The 20746-nt window shown below is 39.4% G+C and overlaps 1 protein-coding gene across 12 annotated transcripts in view; it reads left to right on the top strand.

Annotated features, from left to right (window-relative positions):
- Positions 1-20506, top strand: part of setd5 (SET domain containing 5) — a 144702-nt gene extending 124196 nt beyond the window's left edge. For 11 of the 12 annotated variants that reach the window (XM_055648108.1, XM_055648101.1, XM_055648112.1 and 8 more), the window contains 6 exons: positions 2616-2672; positions 7860-8414; positions 11712-12052; positions 13665-13840; positions 17684-17793; positions 18689-20506. In XM_055648108.1, the coding sequence (XP_055504083.1) occupies positions 2616-2672; positions 7860-8414; positions 11712-12052; positions 13665-13840; positions 17684-17793; positions 18689-19321 (1872 nt within the window). In that variant the 3' untranslated portion in view covers positions 19322-20506. The remainder of the gene's footprint in view (positions 1-2615; positions 2673-7859; positions 8415-11711; positions 12053-13664; positions 13841-17683; positions 17794-18688) is intronic. The other variant, XM_055648111.1, reaches the window with a different exon arrangement.
- Positions 20507-20746: the final 240 nt, after the last annotated feature.

Raw genomic sequence — 20746 nt, 5'->3', positions numbered from 1 at the left:
CTCATGAAAAACAAAATTATTTCGAATGTAATCCCAATAGAGAGAAAGTTATTTAACAAGATATTCCCAATAATAAATGTAATTTTAACAAGGAATACCATTTATAATTTTAAGGAAGTTAAAATTGCAGTCTTGTTGACACTAACCTTAATTGTTAATGTCCTAGTTTTTTAAACCGTTTATAATTAAGAAAGGAAGAACAGCAAGTGGGTGTATTCCCTCCTTCCTTAGGAGTAATTCTCCATTCTAAATTTGAAAGCAAAACTAATGTGTTCATTTCTCCACAAATGTATTTTTATTTCTAGTCGGTCAAATCAGAAGTAATTTCTGACAAGAAGCAACTGGAATAATTTTTCTTCAGCTTCCTTCTAAAGTTTATGCAGAATAGTTCAATGTTTGCATTAACCTGTATAATTTTTTAATGAGAAACATACAAATGTATGATTGCTATACATGCATACACTTAATAAATACCTTTTTGATGTTTTGCAGAGTAAGGTCTTAGATCATATTTGCCACAATTGCCTCCCAGAAAATTCAAATATATCTGGATCAGCTAAAACTCTTGCAGGTTTTGCATTACAGCTGATGCACAATGAGTTCACATCGGAGACTTTTGTTTCAATCTGGCCGTGACAAATTATTTTCTATGACATAAATTCTTAACCCTGGTGTTTGGTTTTTTTAAATGATCCCTTGTGAAGTGTGTTCTTAATTTCTTTCCTGAACGGGGCAAAATGTATTTAGCTAACCTTATATTCTTCCAACATGTGGGTTCATGGCCCAATTCGGTTTATTGTGTCAGAAAATTATTATATTATAAATCCAAATTTCTTTCAAGATACCCTTTTTGTATAAGTCTTACAAGTTCTAATAAAATAAATAGGACCTAAATAAATCTGTTGACCAATGTTATTGTTTGATTTGTATATATTAGTGTTCAAGGAGAATTATCACATCACCACCTTTGTTCTGCAAGTTATGTGTGAGAAAGTTGAAGGGGTGTGTTCGGATCTAAGAAATGCTGACAGGATAGAGTTCAATTTATGCCTGAAGTATAGAGTGGGCAATATTTTAGTATACTAGTAAAGCTCATTGAGAAAATATAATAATCTCTTTTATCTGAAACCATTCCAAGTTTACCAGGGGAAAATGCCAAAGGAAAGATGTTTCTCTGAGCTGTGTCTCCTTAATTGTGTTGTCTTAAAGATGATCTCAATGTCAATATGTTGCACCCCTTGTCTTTACAATATTGCTCTTTGAATTTTATTTGTTACTGTTTTGTTTCATTGCAAATATTATGATTATCAATATGAACTAGTTATGGATGGGCAAAGAGTATATTAATAAGGCTGGATAATTTTAACAGCTATTTTGTAATTGCATTCCACAGTCAATCAACCCATGCATATTGCTGATAATATAAAGGACTGTATCACTGATAACCTAACCAGTCATATTTCACAGAATAATTTTTAACTGCCTCAACCAGCTTTAAGACCGAGGGGCATTGTGGATGGAGCCTGTTTCCTGAGAGAGATTTTTGACATTGGCTTTCAAAGTCCCAGTGAGCCTGGAACATATGACTTTAATCTGGCAATTGTGCACATCCAGCTTCTGACATGCTTGCCACAGCAGACTCCCAAGCAGTCTGAACTTTGACACATTGCCCTTTTTAATCTTCTAATGCTTCTTCATAGATCAAGAAACACTTCCGATTAGTTTTGCATTGTCATTTTATTTTAATAAAGCCTAACATTAAGCCACAGGTTATTGTTTTATTCTCGTTGTGCTTTGGTTTACAAACAAACACTGCAAAAGGGGATTTTGAATTGGCATCTACCTCGTCTAATTCAACGAACAAGGTGGACATGGCAGAGTTAAACTTTACAGTGACAGTTTCGTTATCCATGTTGCCACATTGGCTAATTGCCCATTTTATTGGTGGGTTCTCTTTCTCCATGCTTCAAATTTTATCTTTAAATACCATTGTTTTTGTGTTTAGTACTTCTTTGGCCAACTCTCACCACCTTTTTAGCTCCTCCATTGTAGCAAGATGCTGCTTTTAAACCATATCTAACAGTCCCTGGATCTGTCAGCTGTTGTTGTATAGGGCAGAGGGTGCAGAACAAAACCCTTCGTTTGGTAACACCAGTTCAACCAGTTTCATGAGACATAACCTTTGAACATTTATTTTATTTTCCGTTTTGGTCCTCAACCAAATTGAGGTCCAACTAAGTAACACTGATTACATTTCCCTTCTTTGCAAGGGTTGGGATTTAAAAAAATTCATTTATACCAATGTTATTAAAAAAAGGCACTGAAATTTAAGCAAGCATTCCTAATAATAAAAATGGAAATGGTTTTATTTCCATAAACAAATCCCTTTTTAGAACAATGTCATGTTGCACAATGGCAAGTTGTGTAATTACAGCCATTCTTATTTGGGCATGTAAGTTCCTAGATGATTGTCTTTGTGTTAAAGAAAATACATTTTCACCCTTGAGTTTGTTTGTAACTAAATCAGTTTACAATAAATGACTGTGGCTTTCTCTTGCTTTTGCTTACTCAACTTGTGAGTAGAGTTCTAATAACATGCTTTTCCCTTCTCTTAGAACATTTCCTCTCCTGAGAGTTCCCCAGTGCATAGGCCTGAGCCGATTTCACCAGAGGTAGTTATCCCAGTATCTCATTTAAACTCGCAAGGCTGAAATAGGTTCTTGCGGCATCTCTCCCTCTCTCTCTTGCTCTGTGATTCCAACACAATCTTTTTACAACACGATTCTTATATTTTCATCTGGTTGAATTTGTGCATGTCTGACTCAAGTCATTAATTTTTGCCAAACTGTGATTTAGGGTTGGAAACAAAATAGTAATAATAACCTGGAGGAAGGAGAGAGAGAGAGAGCGAAAGGCAGGGGATAGGACCGAGGATCTGTCTGTGTATCTGATGAGATAACAAAGCAATAAATGGCATACAAGTCTAGTGGAACTTAAATTATAACTCCAGAGCATTAAATGATAACTGGCACAATTACTATTATCCTCATTGTCATGTTTGCTAGGAGCCTACTATTGTATCAGTTCACTAATTTGGTCGATCCTTTGTTTAAATCTGGATCATGTCAACCCATCCAATTCATTGGGAGTTGCTTATAAAAATATCCCAATTTATACCAATAGTGCAGAACTCGACCATTTTATTGTCCCAGCTGCTTTTACTCCACAGTAGGTTTCCTGGTGGAAATTGCTGTGGTACAGTTTTCCTTTTGTCATGGTTGTTTGCCAGCTCAGCATACATGGCTCTTGTGAATTATGCTTGTTGCTGTCATTCTGCAGGCAGTAACAAGTGAAAGCAGCTATATGTGCCGCAGCTGATTCTGATGCAGCTTGCATGCATGTAGAAGGAGGTGATTGGGCCCATCAAGTCCACGCTGCTTCCAATCTTGTCTTCATTCCATCTTGTCTTAGACACAAGGGAGGAAACTATGAACCCAGAGGAAAGCACTTGAGGTCAGGATTGAGCTTTGCTCAGTGCTGCTGTCCTCACTATTTGTAGAAAGATATACCAGTTCCAAACAACAAGCCTTCAATCACAGTGACATGAAACATATCGTTGAATCCAGTAATTTTTCTTATAGCTGATCAATATGAACCAATTTAAATGAACAAATTTAAATTTCTACAGAATGGATGTATTTTAAGGATTTAAAGTGGCATTTTAAGGATTTAGTAGCAATCTCACTAAGCATAGAAGCAGGTTAACTAAATATCACCTTCCCTCCCAAAGAAATGGATGGTTGTATTAAAATGTTCCACTTTAGAAGATGAATTTATTTTTTAAAGGAAGATTTCCACAGTCTGTTCAGACTAAAAGCCTGCTGGTCTTGTGTGGTAAATGTGGTAGTTAATCTTTGTTGATTCGCAGACAGATCTTCTGACGTTGAGATAGATTTAGTTAATTAACATGTTGCTTTGTGAAGAATTGGACTCCAATTCACAACTGTCACCTACATGAATTGATCTTTTTGTGAGTGTGTGAGATGCAACCGTTCTGATTGTGCAGCCAATCCAACTGCCTGCCTAACATTCAAAACGTTAACCTTCACCTTGAGGATGCAGTGCATACTGTAGACCATTCACCTTCACAGATGAGGCATAAGGAGTTTGTTGTAGAGACAACATTGCTTCAACTATAGGTTTTTGCAAGCGGATGAATTTAAGCTACTGTTAATAAAGTTTTTGCAATTCAGAATAGAAAATCTGAATTAAAATATTTTGTCTGGAGGTGAAGACTTGATTTAGAAACTTTCATTTGCAGTCACTTTCCGACTCTGCAATTGGCTTTTGCAGTATAATTTCTTTATCAAGCCAATTTGATTTTGTTTAGGCACCTTCAGATTTATCACCTGTATAATTTCGCCTTTATTTGGCTCAACTTTAACTCTTTCACAGGAGGCAGTTTTGCTGGCTGTGTTCTTGGATAAAAAAAATATAAATTGATGTGGTAAAGATGAGTAACCAACTGAAATAGTTTGTAGCCAGCTTCAGTCATCAGATGCTTAAAGAATTTCTGTGACATTTATATAACAAGTCTTCTGTTCCCTTGGACTTCACAAAGGTGTGATAATGGATATTCCTAATACCTAAATTCCTTCATTAAAGCATGTTATAAAGTGTTTTGAAATTTTTCCAAAAGTATTTTGATAGTGTCCTCCAATAACATTACTCAATAAGCCCAAGTTTTTCATCAAAAATAGATTTATATTTGCCCTTTTATAATATGCCCTTTTCAAAAATATTTAAGCAATTTCCTTGCTCTCTCAAGCCCATAACAGTAAAATATATTGTAGGTGTACAGTTGGCTGATCTTCCTTTCTTTGGCTTTTCACTTCAAGAATGTGAAGCAGTCTATATTAAATACTAATAATTTGACCATGGCTATACTTAGCTTGAGACCAGACAACCAAATAAAACCCTGTAAAGCAGGCAGTTAGAAACCCTGCATCCTGGTTGGGAGAGTCAGAGCTGCCAAGTCCTCAAATTACCCATGCATACTCTGGAGTTAGCTTTGGCAACTGTGGTGAACTGGACAGATGAAGACTTAGATATTTCAAAGTTTTTGTAGTTGGCTCGCCTTTGTTTGTATGGGAAGATGATTATGTTAAAAGTATAAAAATGAGGTCTCCAGAGGAAAAGTAAAGAATTTTTGTCCTTTTGAGTCCATATGTTTTGGCACATATTAAATACAGGTGTTGGTAGTTTTAATTATAAATGTATTTCTTTCCAATGAACTGAGGTAACTAGTTAAGTCAAAAGGAATTCACCTTGATGGGAAAATTAACTTTCAGCAGTTTTGACTATTTAAGGAATAATTTAAATCTTAATCTTATATTTGGTTTATTGCATAGACAATGATTTTAAAATAATGTCTGTTAAATTCATTGGTGGAAAGGCATGGATTTTCTAAAACAAAATTAAAATAATTGTTTGGGTGTTTTGTAATCTAATGCCCTTAACAGTGATTTAAGGAAAATGCCAAAGATAAATGACAGGCTTAAAAGATCCACTGCAGTAGACGTACAATGTTTATTTTGATCGGATTACTTCTCAACAACATCTAGAAACTCCTTGTGCCTGAATCTGTGAAAGGACATCTATTAAAACTGCCATTACACTAACCTAATGGAGGTGACTAGCAAAGCATCAAGTTACTTATTGTGTGAATAAGGAATGTATTGAAGCATTTGTATAATTGTAGTGTGATGCTCTTTATCAATAAAGCACTGACACCTGTAAGATATATTGTACACCTACAGTTTTTAATCAAATACTCCAGGTTTTGGGAAGATGAGGTAAAGATCCGAGCCTGACGACGGGAGGAGTTGACTGATTTGTTGATAAATATGCTTCTGTTAGACTCCAGACATCTAAATTTATTGTTTCTAGATTTATTTCAGTGCAGATCCAGCACCAGACTACAACCCATGTATCTTGAGGAAAATAGCTGGAACAGGCCATTCAACTCCTTGTACCCGCTCCATCATTCAAAAAGATTATAGCTGATCTGATATCAACTCCACTGTCCTCCTATTTACCAATAGCATGCAGTCCAAACATCTGTCAATCTCAACTTGATTCATTCACATCTTTCCAGAGTTCCAAAGATTCATGAGCGACTGTGGAAATAATGTCAACCCTTTATTCTGAAACGTTGCAATGTAATTCCATATTCCACAAAGGAAAACATTCTCTCAGCACCCACCAAGCCCCTCAGTGTATATCATTGGGAATGTTGAAGATTTGGGATTCGAATGCTGTAATTAGTGCACAAAATTGTAAAATTTATGGGGGGGTTAGCTGGAAGTCATGGCATTTCTTTGATTAAAATAGACCAGTGGAAACCTTTAAACATCTTTTATATTTTATGTATTTGCCATTTGGGGATAGCTTTTTTTTGCAGATTTGCACTGCCATTCAAATGACAAATGTCACCTTTGTTAGCCAAGTATAATTAAAATAGGTATTAGTTTAGATTCCCAGACTGGAGGTCCACTGGAGGTGACAGTCTCATAAGGAAAAAATCTACACCCCAAAGGTACTTAGAGTTTTTTATTATCTCATTGCGCTACCAGGTTATCGCAGCAAAACGAGGGCCTGGTAGCAAGTTTTTTTTAATTTATTCACAGAATGTGGACATCGCTGTGTAGGACAGAATTAATTGTCCCTTCCCAATTGCTAGGCCATTTCATAGATAGTCGAAAATCAACTACTTCCACTGCGGCCAAAGCAGCCATGGAAGATGTATTTCTGACAAACAAAACAGTATATTACAAAAATTCTGCTAATTTCAATAGTTAATTAAATTCTTTTTTTTTAATCGCCACGATGGGATTTGAACTCGTGCCTCTAGATTGTTAGTCCAAGCTCTTAATGGCAATGCTCGAATTTTAACCTGCCTTGCATCAATTCTTTTTTTTTTAAATGTCTACATTTGAGTAGGCTACAATTTCAAAGGGCAGCAGTTTTGATTAGTCTACCTTTGATCCACAAAAGCAGGTCTGACGTTGTCAAATATCTCGCATACACATTAGCGGCAAGGATCCTAGGGACATAACGGCTTTTTCCTTAATGTGCTCAGAGGGTGTGACTGACAGTAGTACTGGAAAATGGGTGCACTTGGGAGAGCTTGTGGACTTTCTTTAGGGAGCTAAATGAGGATATCTCCTGCTGAATGCTTCCAGTGCCAGCATTGGAGACCTAAGAGCTATCATCCCAGCACCCAGTGCACTGCTGAGCTGCTATTTGCAACTTCAACTGAAAACTAAATTTCAGTCTCCTTAGAGGAGAATCTTTAATTCACTTTTTATGCTATCCGTGCATCTGACTGGATGTTAAACATAATGGATGCTGAGCAGATTTTTTAATATAGGATGCACATGGAGAAAGGGTTAGCTGAAAGTAGAAACCTGGTTCCCCGAGCTGAAGTTACCAGAACATTGTGGAGGCATTTTGTAGAACGCTCTTAAAATTATGGATCGGCCTGTGCATACGTTTGCATCAAAAATACCAGTGTTGGTGAAAGGAGTCATCATAAATGCACCATAAATCTTATCAGAAATATTCTTTGGGAAATGTTCTCAAGATTGTGGGTTAAATACATATGTTAAAGATTTGATATGTATTTAAGGCATTTATAATTTAATGATCAGAAAAGTTTTAAATTACTGTGCTGGTGTTTAAACAGAAGCAGAGTTCAGTCAACCGCCTCACTTGAAATAGTTTCTTTTGATTCCCCTCGTCAGGCTCATTTATTTTAATTTATCACTAACAAATAGTTCCTCCTTCTGTCATTTCAGCCGCCCCTGAGAGCGGATAATGACCAGTCCCGGACTGGTTTTTCAGATCTTTCTCTTCAAGCTGACCCAGATGCCACTACTCTTCGGGTCACCGTGGTAACCGAGGTGCCACTGTCAGACTGTGCTGCTCAACTTCCATGTCCTACATTAACATTCCCCAGTGAATCTGAAACTGGGTTTACAGGAAGGAACAGCGATGGTCCCTTGTCCCTGAAAAATGCAGAACAAGCATTCAGGACAGAGTTTAACTTAATCTATGCCTGTTCGCCTTTGAACTCCAACCTCCGAGACCTCACTCCGACACACAGGCTGGAGGGCCCTTACAGAGGACTCGAGAACAGAACCAATTACACCAGTGACAGGAAATCTTCACAATCGGAGCGAGGGTTTGGTGACGCTGTGTACATGAGTCCTTCTGGAGACTCCAGCTTTAGTAGACAAGGCCAAGGATTCTTGCCTGAGACTCTGCCAGGATCCATGTCTCCTCAAGCAGATCGGCAACCGTTTTCTGAAGGAAATACAACACCTCAGCAAAATCCACCACAGAAGAAAAAGGCAAGTAACCAAATTTATGATAGCTCTGGGTATTATGCAGAAATACAACAATTTATGAGTAGTAGCTCGCCTTAAGATACTTAATTTTTCCAAAGGTTAAATGAGGATGCTACATACATAGAAAAGTAATTATATGATAAAACATAATGTTTTCACTTTAAAAGCTAAATACTTTTTAGGGAAAGAAGATCCAACTCTTGAGGTCATGACCAAATCTAATAAAGTAACTTTTCACATGTTTACCAACTTTCACTTTATCTACCATGATATTTGTTTCTTTTTATGCCGAATAGGAGATTATAGGTTGACAAGCACAGGAGCTGCAAACAGAGCCTAATCTTTTAATGTTAAGAAGAAAATATTTGCCTTTTTAAATCAAAAACTAAAGTTCAAAACAACATATTAATACATCATTTTATAAAGAACCTAAAGGAGTTCATTACTGCTAATTTAAAAATTGTTTGGAAACTGATACTTTCAATCATTTCAAGTCAAAGCCTTCCAAGTCCTGTATTTTTCTTATTTTACATCAGAGCAACTGACAGTTTTACCAAACAATGTAACCAACATCACTTTAATTGCTTAACCTTTGGTGATTACGATTTTATGGATTACGTTGGAAACTTTTGAATTCCCTTCCTAATATTATCCACTTCTTCAATTTGGAGCTCCTTAAGATCCACACTTCAAACAAGATTTGACTACGGAAGCAGAAAATCGCAATGAAACCAGTGCTGCTTTCAGCCTACAGGGATCATGGCTGATCCTTGAACACAACACCCCAATCCCTCTCTCTCCCCCTACCACTTGATACCTTTAGTGCATGGAAATCCATCCATCTGCTTCTTAAATATGTGCAGTGAGGGCTCTGAAAGGATGTGAAGGCTTTGAAGAGGATATAGAAGTGCTTTGCCTGGATTAGAGGCCATATGGCAACAAGAAGAAGTTGGACAAACTTGGATTGTTTTCTCTGGAGCTTCGGAGGCTGAGGGGAGACCTGGTGGGTTCATAACATTATGAGGGGCACAGATAGTGCACACAGTCAGAATCTTTTTTCCAGGGTATCAAAGACTAGAGGGGATAGCTTTAAGCTTGTAGGGAGGAAATGTAAATAAAATGAGTGGAGCAAGTTTTTTTTGTACAGAGAGAGTGTTAGGTGCCTGGGATATGCTGCTAGGGGTGGTAGTGGAAGCAGATTGGATAGTGGCTTTTAGATGGTTAGTTAAATATGCAGGGAATGGGGGGGGGGGCTATATAATATAGCTATATAATATAGCTATAATGTGCAGGCAGAGAGAAGGCATCATGTTCGGCACAGACATTATGGGCTGAGAGTCTGTTCCTGTGTGGTACTGCACCATGTTCTATATTGCCCATGCTGAAACTGACTATGTGCCCCGCTATCTGCTCTTTACATGGTTTGGTGCTGATTTTTTAAAAATTATACTTCTATGAGGCACACTTGAGATTAGAGGCAGTATATGTCATTGTCAGGTGATATAAGATGGCCTTCTGCTGCAATTATGCCCAATAATTGTTCTTAAGTGTTGGTTTAGGTTTATTGATGTCACACGTACTGAGGTACAATGGAAAGTTTTGGTCTGCATGCTATCCAATCAGAACAGATAATACTATACACTTAAGCCAAACTGAAGTAAATAGGTAGAGCAAAGGAGAAGATACAGAGTGAAGAATACAGTTCTCAGCATTGTAGCAAATCATTTCCACAGATAAAGTCCAATATCCGCAATGGGGTAGAAGTGTATTAGACTATACCCTAGCTTATGGAAGGACTGTTCAGAAGCCTGATAACAAAGGAAGAAGCTGTTTCTGAGTCTGCTGGTGCGCACTTTCAACCTTCTGCAAGCCATGATTTTCTTCCCTTTCTACTATTTAGTAGTGAATCATAGTTGGCGAGCAGAAAACCTAATCTTGAGTTTTAATATTAGAAACAATTTGCTTGCAGTTGAAGAAGAAAAGGAAAGTAAAGGCCAATGTTAATCTAATTCTAATTCTAATCTAATCTAATGTTGCCTGGTTAATGCACAGTTTTAGCAGAGGGAGAAGGACAGGACATGCTCAAGATGCAAGAACACAAATCATGCTAATCGCAACATAGTCCACGGACGATTTGTAAAAGTAGTAACGATTTGGTAATGGTGTAGTGCACATTCCCACAAAGGGGAGGTACACTTAGTATTTTTGTAGCATTGAGTATTTTGTGTGGGAATGTTAGTGAATGTTGTGTCTCTAAAAACATGAAGTTGCTAGTTATCCATTTATCTATCAGGAACTGCTCACCATTCCAGTGGCTGAGCTACTATTTGCAAATGTACCCAGTAAAGTAGCAGGGGAAAATGTGGAATGCTTCTGGAACTAAATCCTTCCCAGGCCTTCTGAGATGAATATGTTGTCTGTACTGGTTTTGGCTCTTTCTAGGAGAGGAAATTGTCAGGCTGTATGATGTATGAAATGCCTTCCTATCCACACAGTCCAAACAGTAATGTAAATTCCCATTGGAAATATCTCGAATTCTCCTTACATTTTTTTGTAACTGTCTAGGTATGCTTGTGTATGCTGGACCTCATACACATACCTTCTCCAGCAAATGTTGGCATGAGCAGAAAAAAATGCAGACACACCAACAAACCATAAGCCAAACTTAAAAGGGATTTACTAAGTGGAAACATCAGCCGAGTTTGAGTTTGACAGGAATGTCTTGGAGTGGGGGGTGTGGAGGGGGTGGAAGAGGAAGAGGTGGAGGTGATGCAGGGAGGATGGGGGCTGGCGATTGCCAAATCTATGCTCCAAGTTGGCCTCCAACCCAGCAGATCGACCATTCCTTTGCCATTCAAGCATGTTGATTTTGCTTTAGTACCCTCACAGCCAAGTCTCCCTCTTCCCCCTTTTGCGTCTGGTCTGATATTTTTCCGCCCTGTCCAAGTGACAACGTAATAAGGAGGCAGCGAATGTATAACTGAAGGTGTGGGTTGAAGGACAATGAGAACTCTTTGACATCTACCTGAAGCACCAACAAGGACAGTTGAGACCAAAACATTGGATTTCAGTATCAGACTGTCCCTCTTTCAATACAACAATGAACTGTTAGTTTGCACTATGGGCTCAGTTCCTGAGTATTATCTAGCAAATACGGTGTTAGTTCCCTGATGTTTGAGAATATCTGCTTGGTTGCCCAAGTAAATTATTTGTACTTCCCTGAAAATGTTCACACCATTGAAATGTCATGGAAGTAGTAACAGATATTCTTACACGACTCATGTTGTGCTCGTTTTCAAGGTATCTTTGCTGGAATATAGAAAACGTCAACAAGAAGCGAGAGGAAGTAATTCCAAATCAGACTGCCTCAGCTCAGATCTTTCCAAAACACCCAGCAACATGGGCACTCCAACCAGACGAAATAGCGACGGCACTTGTGCACAGTCAGCAACAAATGGTGATTCCACCGCCATATCTAGGTCACGTAGATCATCGTCACCCCCAAGTGGTTTTTCATCACCAGTGCACGCTTCAGTGCCTCAGGTTGAGGAGGTCAGTCCATCGGATCCGGCCAGCAGCAGGAATGCAACTCTCTCTGCAGCAGCCAGCATTAAAAGTCGGAACAGCATGAGTACGAGGTGGTGAGTATACTATCCAATTCAAGGCAACATTTTTATCTGAGAGTAGAATTGGGGATTACATTTTTGCTCAATTGAAGTCCAAGCTGCTGCCTCACAGTGTCAGAGACCCAAATGCGATCCTGACCTCGAGTGTTGTCTATGAAATTCCCTATGACCCTATGGGTTTCTTCCCACATCCCAAAGACGTCCAGGTTTATATGTTAATTGACCTCTATAATTTAACTTTAGTGTGTAGGGAGTAGATGTGAAAGTGGGATAAGGTAGACATAGACATAGAAAATAGGTGCAGGAGTAGGCCATTCGGCCCTTCGAGTCTGCACTGCCATTCAATATGGCTGATCATCCAACTCGGTATCCTATACCTGCCTTCTCTCCATACCCCCTGATTCCTTTAGCCACAAGGGCCACATCTAACTCCCTCTTAAATATAGCCAATGAACTGGCCTCAACTACCTTCTGTGGCAGAGAGTTCCAGAGATTCACCAGGTAGGACTAGTGTAATAGCGGATTGGTGGACTCTATACACTATTTCCATACATTTTTTTCAATCAATCAATGCTAGTTTAGGGCTTGTGTTGTAGTAACTACTGGTGTTGTAGTAGTTACTCGGTTGAGGTTCTGTTTCATGATCGTGAGCCTCTAGTTATGGAAACTGATTTCATTCATTTTTGAGCTTCACTAAATTACTATTCTAACTCCATTGTTAAATTCTTTCCTGAAGGCAATGAGCCAGCATAGTTTAATTGTCCCTTTCTTAGCCAAGCACTGTGGGGCCAGTTAATGATTTCCCCAAAATGTAATACTGCTCCGTCTGAGAAAACTAGTTCAGCACAATCTTGGAACCTTTTGGCTTTTGGCTAAAATACATTGTACAATATCTGGCTGTTTTTCTAGTAGTGGTTGCTTGTCCAGGGTGTAGAAATTAAGGATGAACCATACCCTGGGGAACAGATGTCATGTATAATCATTAACCAAGTGTTTCTTAGAGCAGTGAACCACCCACCTCTGCAGATGATGTACCTGCAGACTGTGCTCTCAAAGTAAGGCCCATTGTGACCCCACACCTTCCACCATGCAAGGACATTGCTATTAGAGGGCAGAGCAAGCCTTGCCCAATAAAGAACTGGAAAAATGTTCACCGTTGGCTAAAATATGTGTAAGCTTTACAGGTGGTCAAGTTTTTCAAATTTGTATATACTAATAAAAACCATTTGAACATTTTTTAAACAATTATTAAAAATGTTAGAGGATGTACATTTTTTAAGCAGTTATGACATTAAAAAATCTATGACATATAAATTATTTTAGCTTTTTTATTTTAATATATCTCCAATTACCAATGACATTACAAAGTAGTGTTCTTTGATAACAACAGAATGTAAAAGGATCACCTGGGCAGTCTTAGAGTGAGGCTTCAGGTCCCAATTGTAGATAGCTTTTGGATTGCTATGGATTGGCTCAGGCATTTGCTAGGCCTTTTCCAGATAAAGAATTGGCATGAGTAGAGAACCAAGTTCATATCCATAGCAAGCCCCACAAGAATGGAGAGATAAACAAAGAGAAGAAAGCTATTTGGGGGATAAAAATTGGTGTGGTTGTATTTTTATTTTAGGATGGTCCCTACATCAGTAGAACGATTGCGAGAAGATCGGGGAACGTTGGAACGTGTTCTTAGGAGGGTGGAAATTGGAAGTATGAAGCGAACAGGAGAAGAGCGAAGCACATTGGACCGTGTTCTGAGGAGAATAGAAACCAGTGCAGTGGACTCTGCGAGGGAGAAGGACACAGGTAATGAACATTATTAACATATTTGGAGTTTTTTTGTGAAGTTTGCAAATGTATTTTGTATGGTCTAAATCTTCTGTGTTCTTTTGAGCCTTTTTCCACTGCAAAGTTATGGCTGTTGGTTTCTTTTAAATAAAGTACTTAATACAGCTTCAATATAATGCACCCGTTATCACACCACTAGTCATGTCGACTAAGATGGAAATGAAGTGAATATTAATTTCATTTATACTGTAGGTGTTAAAACCTGTGTTGTATCTAGGTGTGCTGATTTTTACATATTTGGCACCAAATGTTATTTTGACAGATTGTTGGTGTCGATCAGATGCTGAATACACTAGTACTGCACATGGCATTAATCCACAATGCTGATTCACTATTGTGCTCTTGGCCTTCCAGTCTAACCACTCACCAGCATGCACTCCTTCCACATCGTCTTCCCTTCGCCCCTCCTCATCCCATCGCACCTCAACTAAGACATCCCCTGGTGCTGCACATTTCTGTGCCAAAAACCCAACCTGGCCCAGCAATAAATCACCCACCGTCAGTGTGAAGAGTTTACCTATGAGAGCAAGTGTGAGACAGGCCAGGACAAGTGGTGTAAACACTCAGTGGTGAGACGAGGGGCACAGGCTGCATCCAGACCAGCACGGTAAATGTAGACCATTACTGGGATTTGGCTGCAGTAGCTACACTGGTTGACAGATCATCTAGATCCGGTGGTCTCTCTCATCACCTTTAGCTGAATATGATGGATACTGCTGTCCTGTCCTCTTGGTCGAACCTGTTCCCACAGAGCAATCTCCAGTCTTTTGCAACCAAAAACTGAGGGAGGCGCTTACTTGCATCTCAATCCCATAGGAGGTGATGTGAGAGAGATAGCAGACCATGGGTAGTGTATATGGAGCACGTGCTGCCAGTCCCTGGCAATGGACGTATGCTCACAAGGTGATTGTGATGCACCTTTGGCTCGCACATCCTACAGCAGGCACTCGAATCAGCTGGGCAACTGGGCTAAGGAATTGCTAATGGAGTTTAATGCAGATAAGTGTGAGGTGTTGCGTTGTGAGAAGTAAAACCAGGGCAGACCCTTGGCAGTGAATAGCAAGGCCCTGGGGAAAGCTGTTGAGCAGAGGGATCTTGGAGTACAGGTACACAGTTCCCTGAAAGTGCCATCACAGGTAGATTGGAAGGTGAAGAAGGCTTTTGGTACATTGTCCTTCATTAGAAACATAGAAAATAGGTGCAGGAGTAGGCCATTCGGCCCTTCGAGCCTGCACCGCCATTCAATATGATCATGGCTGATCATCCAACACAGTATCCTGTACCTGCCTTCTCTCCATACCCCCTGATCCCTTTAGCCACAAGGGCCACATCTAACTCCCTCTCAAATATAGCCAATGAACTGGCCTCAACTACATTCTGTGGCAGAGAATTCCAGAGATTCACCACTCTCTGTGTAAAAAATGTTTTTCTCATCTCAGTCCTAAAAGATTTCCCCTTTATCCTTAAACTGTGACCCCTTGTTCTGGACTTCCCCAACATGGGGAACAATCTTCCTTAATCTAGCCTGTCCAGTCCCTTACGAATTTTGTAAATTTCTATAAGATCCCCCCTCAATCTTCTAAATTCTTTCGAGTACACGCCGAGTCTATCCAATTCTTCATATGAAAGTCCTGACATCCCAGGAATCAGTCTGGTGAACCTTCTCTGTACTCCCTCTATGGCAAGAATGTCCTTCCTCAGATTAGGAGACTAAAACTGTATGCAATACTCCAGATGTTGTCTCACCAAGACCCTGTACAACTGCAGTAGATTAGTCAGGGTATTGAATAGAGAAGTTGGGATGTTAGGTTCCTGTTGAACAAGACGTAGGTGAGGCCAAATTTGGAGTACCGTATAATAACAAGGAACTGCAGATGCTGGTTTGTACCAAAGATACGCACAAAATTCTGGAGTAACTCAGCGGGTCAGGTAGCATCTCTGGAGAACGTGGATAGGTGACATTTCAGACAGACGGGTTCCAGCCCGAAACATTGCCTATCCATGTTCTTCAGGGATGTTGCCTGACCTGCTGAGTTACTTCAATGTTTTGGGACTATCTTTGGAGTACTGCTGCTATAGGAAGGATGTCATTAAGCTGGAAAGAGTGAAGAGTATATTTACAAGGATGGGGCCAGGACCTGTGAGGCTGAACTGTAGAGGGGAAGGGCAGGCTAGGACTTTATTCCTTGGAGCGCAGGAGGCTGAGGGATGAGGGGTATATAAAATCATGATAATGCACAGAATCTTTTGCCTAGGGCAGGGAAATCAAAATAAAAAGGACATGTGTTTAGGTTGACATGGGCAAAATGTAATACGATCCTGAGGGTCAACTTTTTCATTGAGCATCTGGAATGAACTGCCAGAGGAGGTAGTTGAGGCAGGTACTACAACAGCATTTAAAAGGCACTTGGACACGTACATGGATTGGAAAGATCTAAAAAGATATGGGTAAATGGGGAATCCTGGTCGGCATGGAGAAGTTTGGCTGAAGGACAAATTTCTGTGCCGTATGACGACTGGTATCTGTAGTCCCACAGTCCAGCCAACAACAGTCCTCAAAGGCAGTCACCACACTGATGCGTGGGACAATTCATCACTCGATTCATGACATATTCCTTGCTTTGTTGGGAAAGCTAATAACACATCTTTCATTATATAATGTTATAATGATCCCATGTAGCGATTTTGTGTTTTCATGTCAAAGCATCCTCAGCATTAAGTGAGGTATCACAGCTACCACTACTCTACAATGTTATTCATATCAATTACCCTCAATATCAGATAGCACAGAAGGCAAAGGCAAAGGCAAAAGCAATGGAAGTGTTTCTTTCCAAAGAGCTAGAGTACAAAAACAGAGATGTAATGCGGAGGCTCTAAGGCCCTGGATTTGGAGTATTGGGCAATTTTTCCTCTAGTGGGCGAGTCTCGGACTAGAGGTCATAGCCTCAGAATTAAAGGACGACCTTAAGGTAGGAGATGAGAAGGAATTGATTTAGTCAGAGGGTGATGAATCTGTGGAATTCTTTGCCATCGAAGGCTGTGGAGGCCGTCAATGGATATTTTTAAGGCAGAGATAGATAGATTCTTGATTAGAATGGGTGTCAGGGGTTATGGGGAGAAGGCAGGAGAATGGGGTTAGGAGGGAGAGAAAGATCAGCCATGATTAAATGGCAGAGTAGACTTGATGGGCCGAATGGGCTGATTTTACTTCTATTATGACATGACATCCTCCCATGCATACTTTCCAATTAATCGTCCTTGTTGATAAAATCCATAAGCAATTATAATAATTTTGATTTATCCTGTAGTATTTGCATTCTAAATCAGCAACCCCAGTAGTTCAGGGTAAATGAAACCTACATTTAAAGCAATCCGATGTTTTTTACTCCACTTTTATGGTTTAACTGCAGACCAGACTGTACGATGCTGTGCACAGCCTTGATGAATGAAAGTTGGAAAGCAGCTGTGGAGAGATGGTGCAAAGAAAAGATTAATATTAAATACAGCTTCATTAGAGGTAGCATTAGAATTTATAGGTTGCGTTTATTTAAACCAGCGGCTGAAATACAGTGCATTCAAAGGCCTTAATCTGAAGGTAATCTCTCCTCCACCACCTCCCCAACCCACCATCTCCTCAGTAGCATAATATTCAAAGTGCTGAAAAGAAAACAATAATTGCTTTGATATTGGAATAGTTAAACTTTGGTTGCAGTCTATATTTAATCCTTGTAGTCTCTGTTGGGACGGGTGTTATTTTGTTTCTTGCTGCCAGTGACATCGCTCTTACTGCTGCGTTTTCAGATTCCACAGACGGTGAAGGATCAGAGACGCATGGCCTTGCACGCATCAAGAGTTCCCCAATTCAGAGTCCGCAGAGATATAGCCACAGTCCTTCCAGATATAATCACCAGGTAAAGATGCATTCCCTCACCAAGACAATTCTTCCAGTTTGTTAAGCAAAAAAATTATAAAACAATAGAGACTTTTCTTCTGTGCTGGCTTGGTCTTAATCACACTCCTCTTCATTCCGTATCTCTTTATCACCTATTTAAGACATTGGGATCCTAGATTGGTAAAATTTACCAAGAAACCATTTGTTGATCTGAGTGAAATTCCCATTATTTATTTCTCCGTGTGGAGTTCCTCTGTCTCTTAAGCCCTGATGATTTCTTGTTTCACAACATAGGTCTTGATCAATTTCCACAGGTGTCCAATGTATGTACAAAGGTGCAAGGAAGTTCTTAATACTGTTATTAAGTCATTTGGAGCTTGCTGCACCTATAACTAGCATTTTCTGTGGACCTTACAGACAGTCATCTACTCCTCCCTCAACAGGATTATTGGCCGATCAGGTTCACAAGACTATCCAGATACTTTGTTTCATACTACTGAGACTGTGATCAGTTGCTTTCAAGCTTACATTTTTGTTGTTAACTTAGCTTCCTCGTACTTGTACCAGAATGCCTTTGATATGATCTGCGATTGACCACGTAAATGAATTTGAACACATTACAGCAATCCCCTTTGTAACTAACTGAGTAAGATTGTGGATGATCTCCCATTTGCTGCAAATGAGTGCAAGATTCATGCTCTATTATTTTGCAAAATTGGGATGTTACATAGTTGTGCTTGTACTATTTGTACCTCAATTTTCTGTTTTTACATTAGTGTAAACAAAGGGCAAGGGATTTCACTTTAATGTTTCACCTGGAAATACGAGTTATACATGGTGTTTTATTATATTTTTAATAGATGCATTATATGTGTACTTTTGTTACATTAATTAACTTTAATCAACTTCTGCAGGCACAATCTGACGGAGTCGTCCCTGAATCTCACGTACTTCCACAACAAAGTATGTCTCCCTACAGAACGCACAGCTCCTCGAGTGTTCCCTCGGCTCACACTCAAGGACATGTCTACAGATCTTCATCCCATTCGATGGGGCAGAGTGGATCCCAACATCCGATAGACTCCAGCTTAACAACAACTCCTGTCTCTACTCTCTACTTGAGCCCAGTTCATTCAACGTCTGTTGATACCTCTGTGGTCCAGTACGTTGGGAATTCTGGATACTACAGTGGTCAGCAGCATTCTGGGAGTGTCTTGCATACACTGAGTAGCGCTCAACAAAAGACTAATTCTGGATCTACTCCTTCTATTGCTGCTAGCCCACTACAGAGCACCACAAAAAACTTAACTGACTCAACGTCGACCCCAACTCCAAGCACCATAAACTCTACAGTTTCACAGACTGCAAAGCCATCACAATCAGGCTCATGGACCTCAAGCCCGGCAGGTTCAGGGCAAGCGCTTCACTCTGGAGCTAAGATTGGCACAGCATCAAGTTCTCAGCACTACCGAAGAACTGGGGTAACCCAGTACCAACCTCCACAGGTCCAAGGTGCAAATGTAAGAACGCAATCAAGCACATATTAGAAGATGGACACAGCTATGACCATGTTGGAGATGTTTGCCTGGGTATATAACTCTTATGTGTCCGTCTATGCCACGGGCATATGGATCTAGTGTGGCGTAAACAACTTTATGGACCTCGAGTTCTGGTTATTGTTGGGCCTATATCAGCATTTACTAGAACATCTTCATACTGTACAAATTCCTGTACAAAAACAAAAGTAAGAGTTAAGAATTGTGTACCTATTGGTAAGGTACATTTTAAGCTTATAATTCAGATAAATATTGTTTAGGCTTTTTCCCTCCAGTTTATTTTAAATAAACTAGTCATGTGCAGTAAGACTTTTTTTTAAAAAAGCAAAACGAATGCGTTTGTAGCGTCAAAAAATAAAGACACGGAGGAAGGGGTGTTGATAGGGTGGGGAGAATTTGTTCAGGCACACGTTCCACGTGCCCGCTTCTCACATGTATACTGTAATATCCTGGAGTAGAAAATTTTATTTATCTAATTTTATATATAACCATTCTAGGCTAGCTATTATCTTACCCACACAGCGGAGTTTAATCCACGGTGCTGCAAAGAGTTTTTATTTTACACTTGATGCTGTGAGTTCCCCAACGTTGAGGCACAAGAGTGGAAGAGAAGTGTATTTCAGTGACTGTTACAATCTCAAGTTTTTTTTTAATTTGAAATCTTAAATTCAGGTCTGTGTTCAACTGAAGGGAGACGGTGATCTCCATTTTGAAAGATGTAACATGTGACAAATACAAGTTTTAAAAAAAAAGGTGATGCAGCCTTGCTGCATATTGTATAATGAGAGTTTAATACTGTTCTTTTATTCAGAACACTGTATATACCACAGCTACTTGTTATCCTCAGAGGATTTAGTTGCCTGACTTTGCATAATGTACATTGGTAATTTTTTTTTGTGTATAATTTCCCTCGTGCACCTTTTTTCCTCTATTTTCTTTTTGACAACAGCTTTCAATCTACCATTGGGCGTCTCCATGTGCAGTCTTTTTTTCCGATGTGCGATGTGCATGAGGCGAGTTTGTTCCTGAATGTAGCTGTTGACTGAGTTGCACATCATTTACAATCAAGGAGAATTTAAAAAAAAATAAAAAATGGAACGGTAGCCTTGCTTTCTAAACATGTACAGTCAACCCCTCCTGTGGAGTGTACAAAAATAAAACAGTTCATTTCTGCAACCTTCTTTCTCCATATTTTCATTTTTTGTATTTTAAGATTGCAATGTAAAATGTACACTTTAAATTTGAATGTTTGCTATCCCAGTGATATTTATCTTTTGTTGCAAGCAGTATTGTACTTCGTCTCTTACCGTCTTCAGTTTTGTTATGCCGGGTCAGGTGTGCAGGCTCGGGATACAGAGAAATAACCTGCTACCTGCACTCTCACAATTCCTCAGTCTGTTTTACTCTGTAATTATT

Source organism: Leucoraja erinacea, chromosome 16 (genome assembly GCF_028641065.1).
Source record: "Leucoraja erinacea ecotype New England chromosome 16, Leri_hhj_1, whole genome shotgun sequence".
Classification (NCBI taxonomy): domain Eukaryota; kingdom Metazoa; phylum Chordata; class Chondrichthyes; order Rajiformes; family Rajidae; genus Leucoraja; species Leucoraja erinaceus.
Note: the sequence above shows the minus strand (reverse complement) of the source record. Positions and strands in the feature narration are given on the sequence as shown.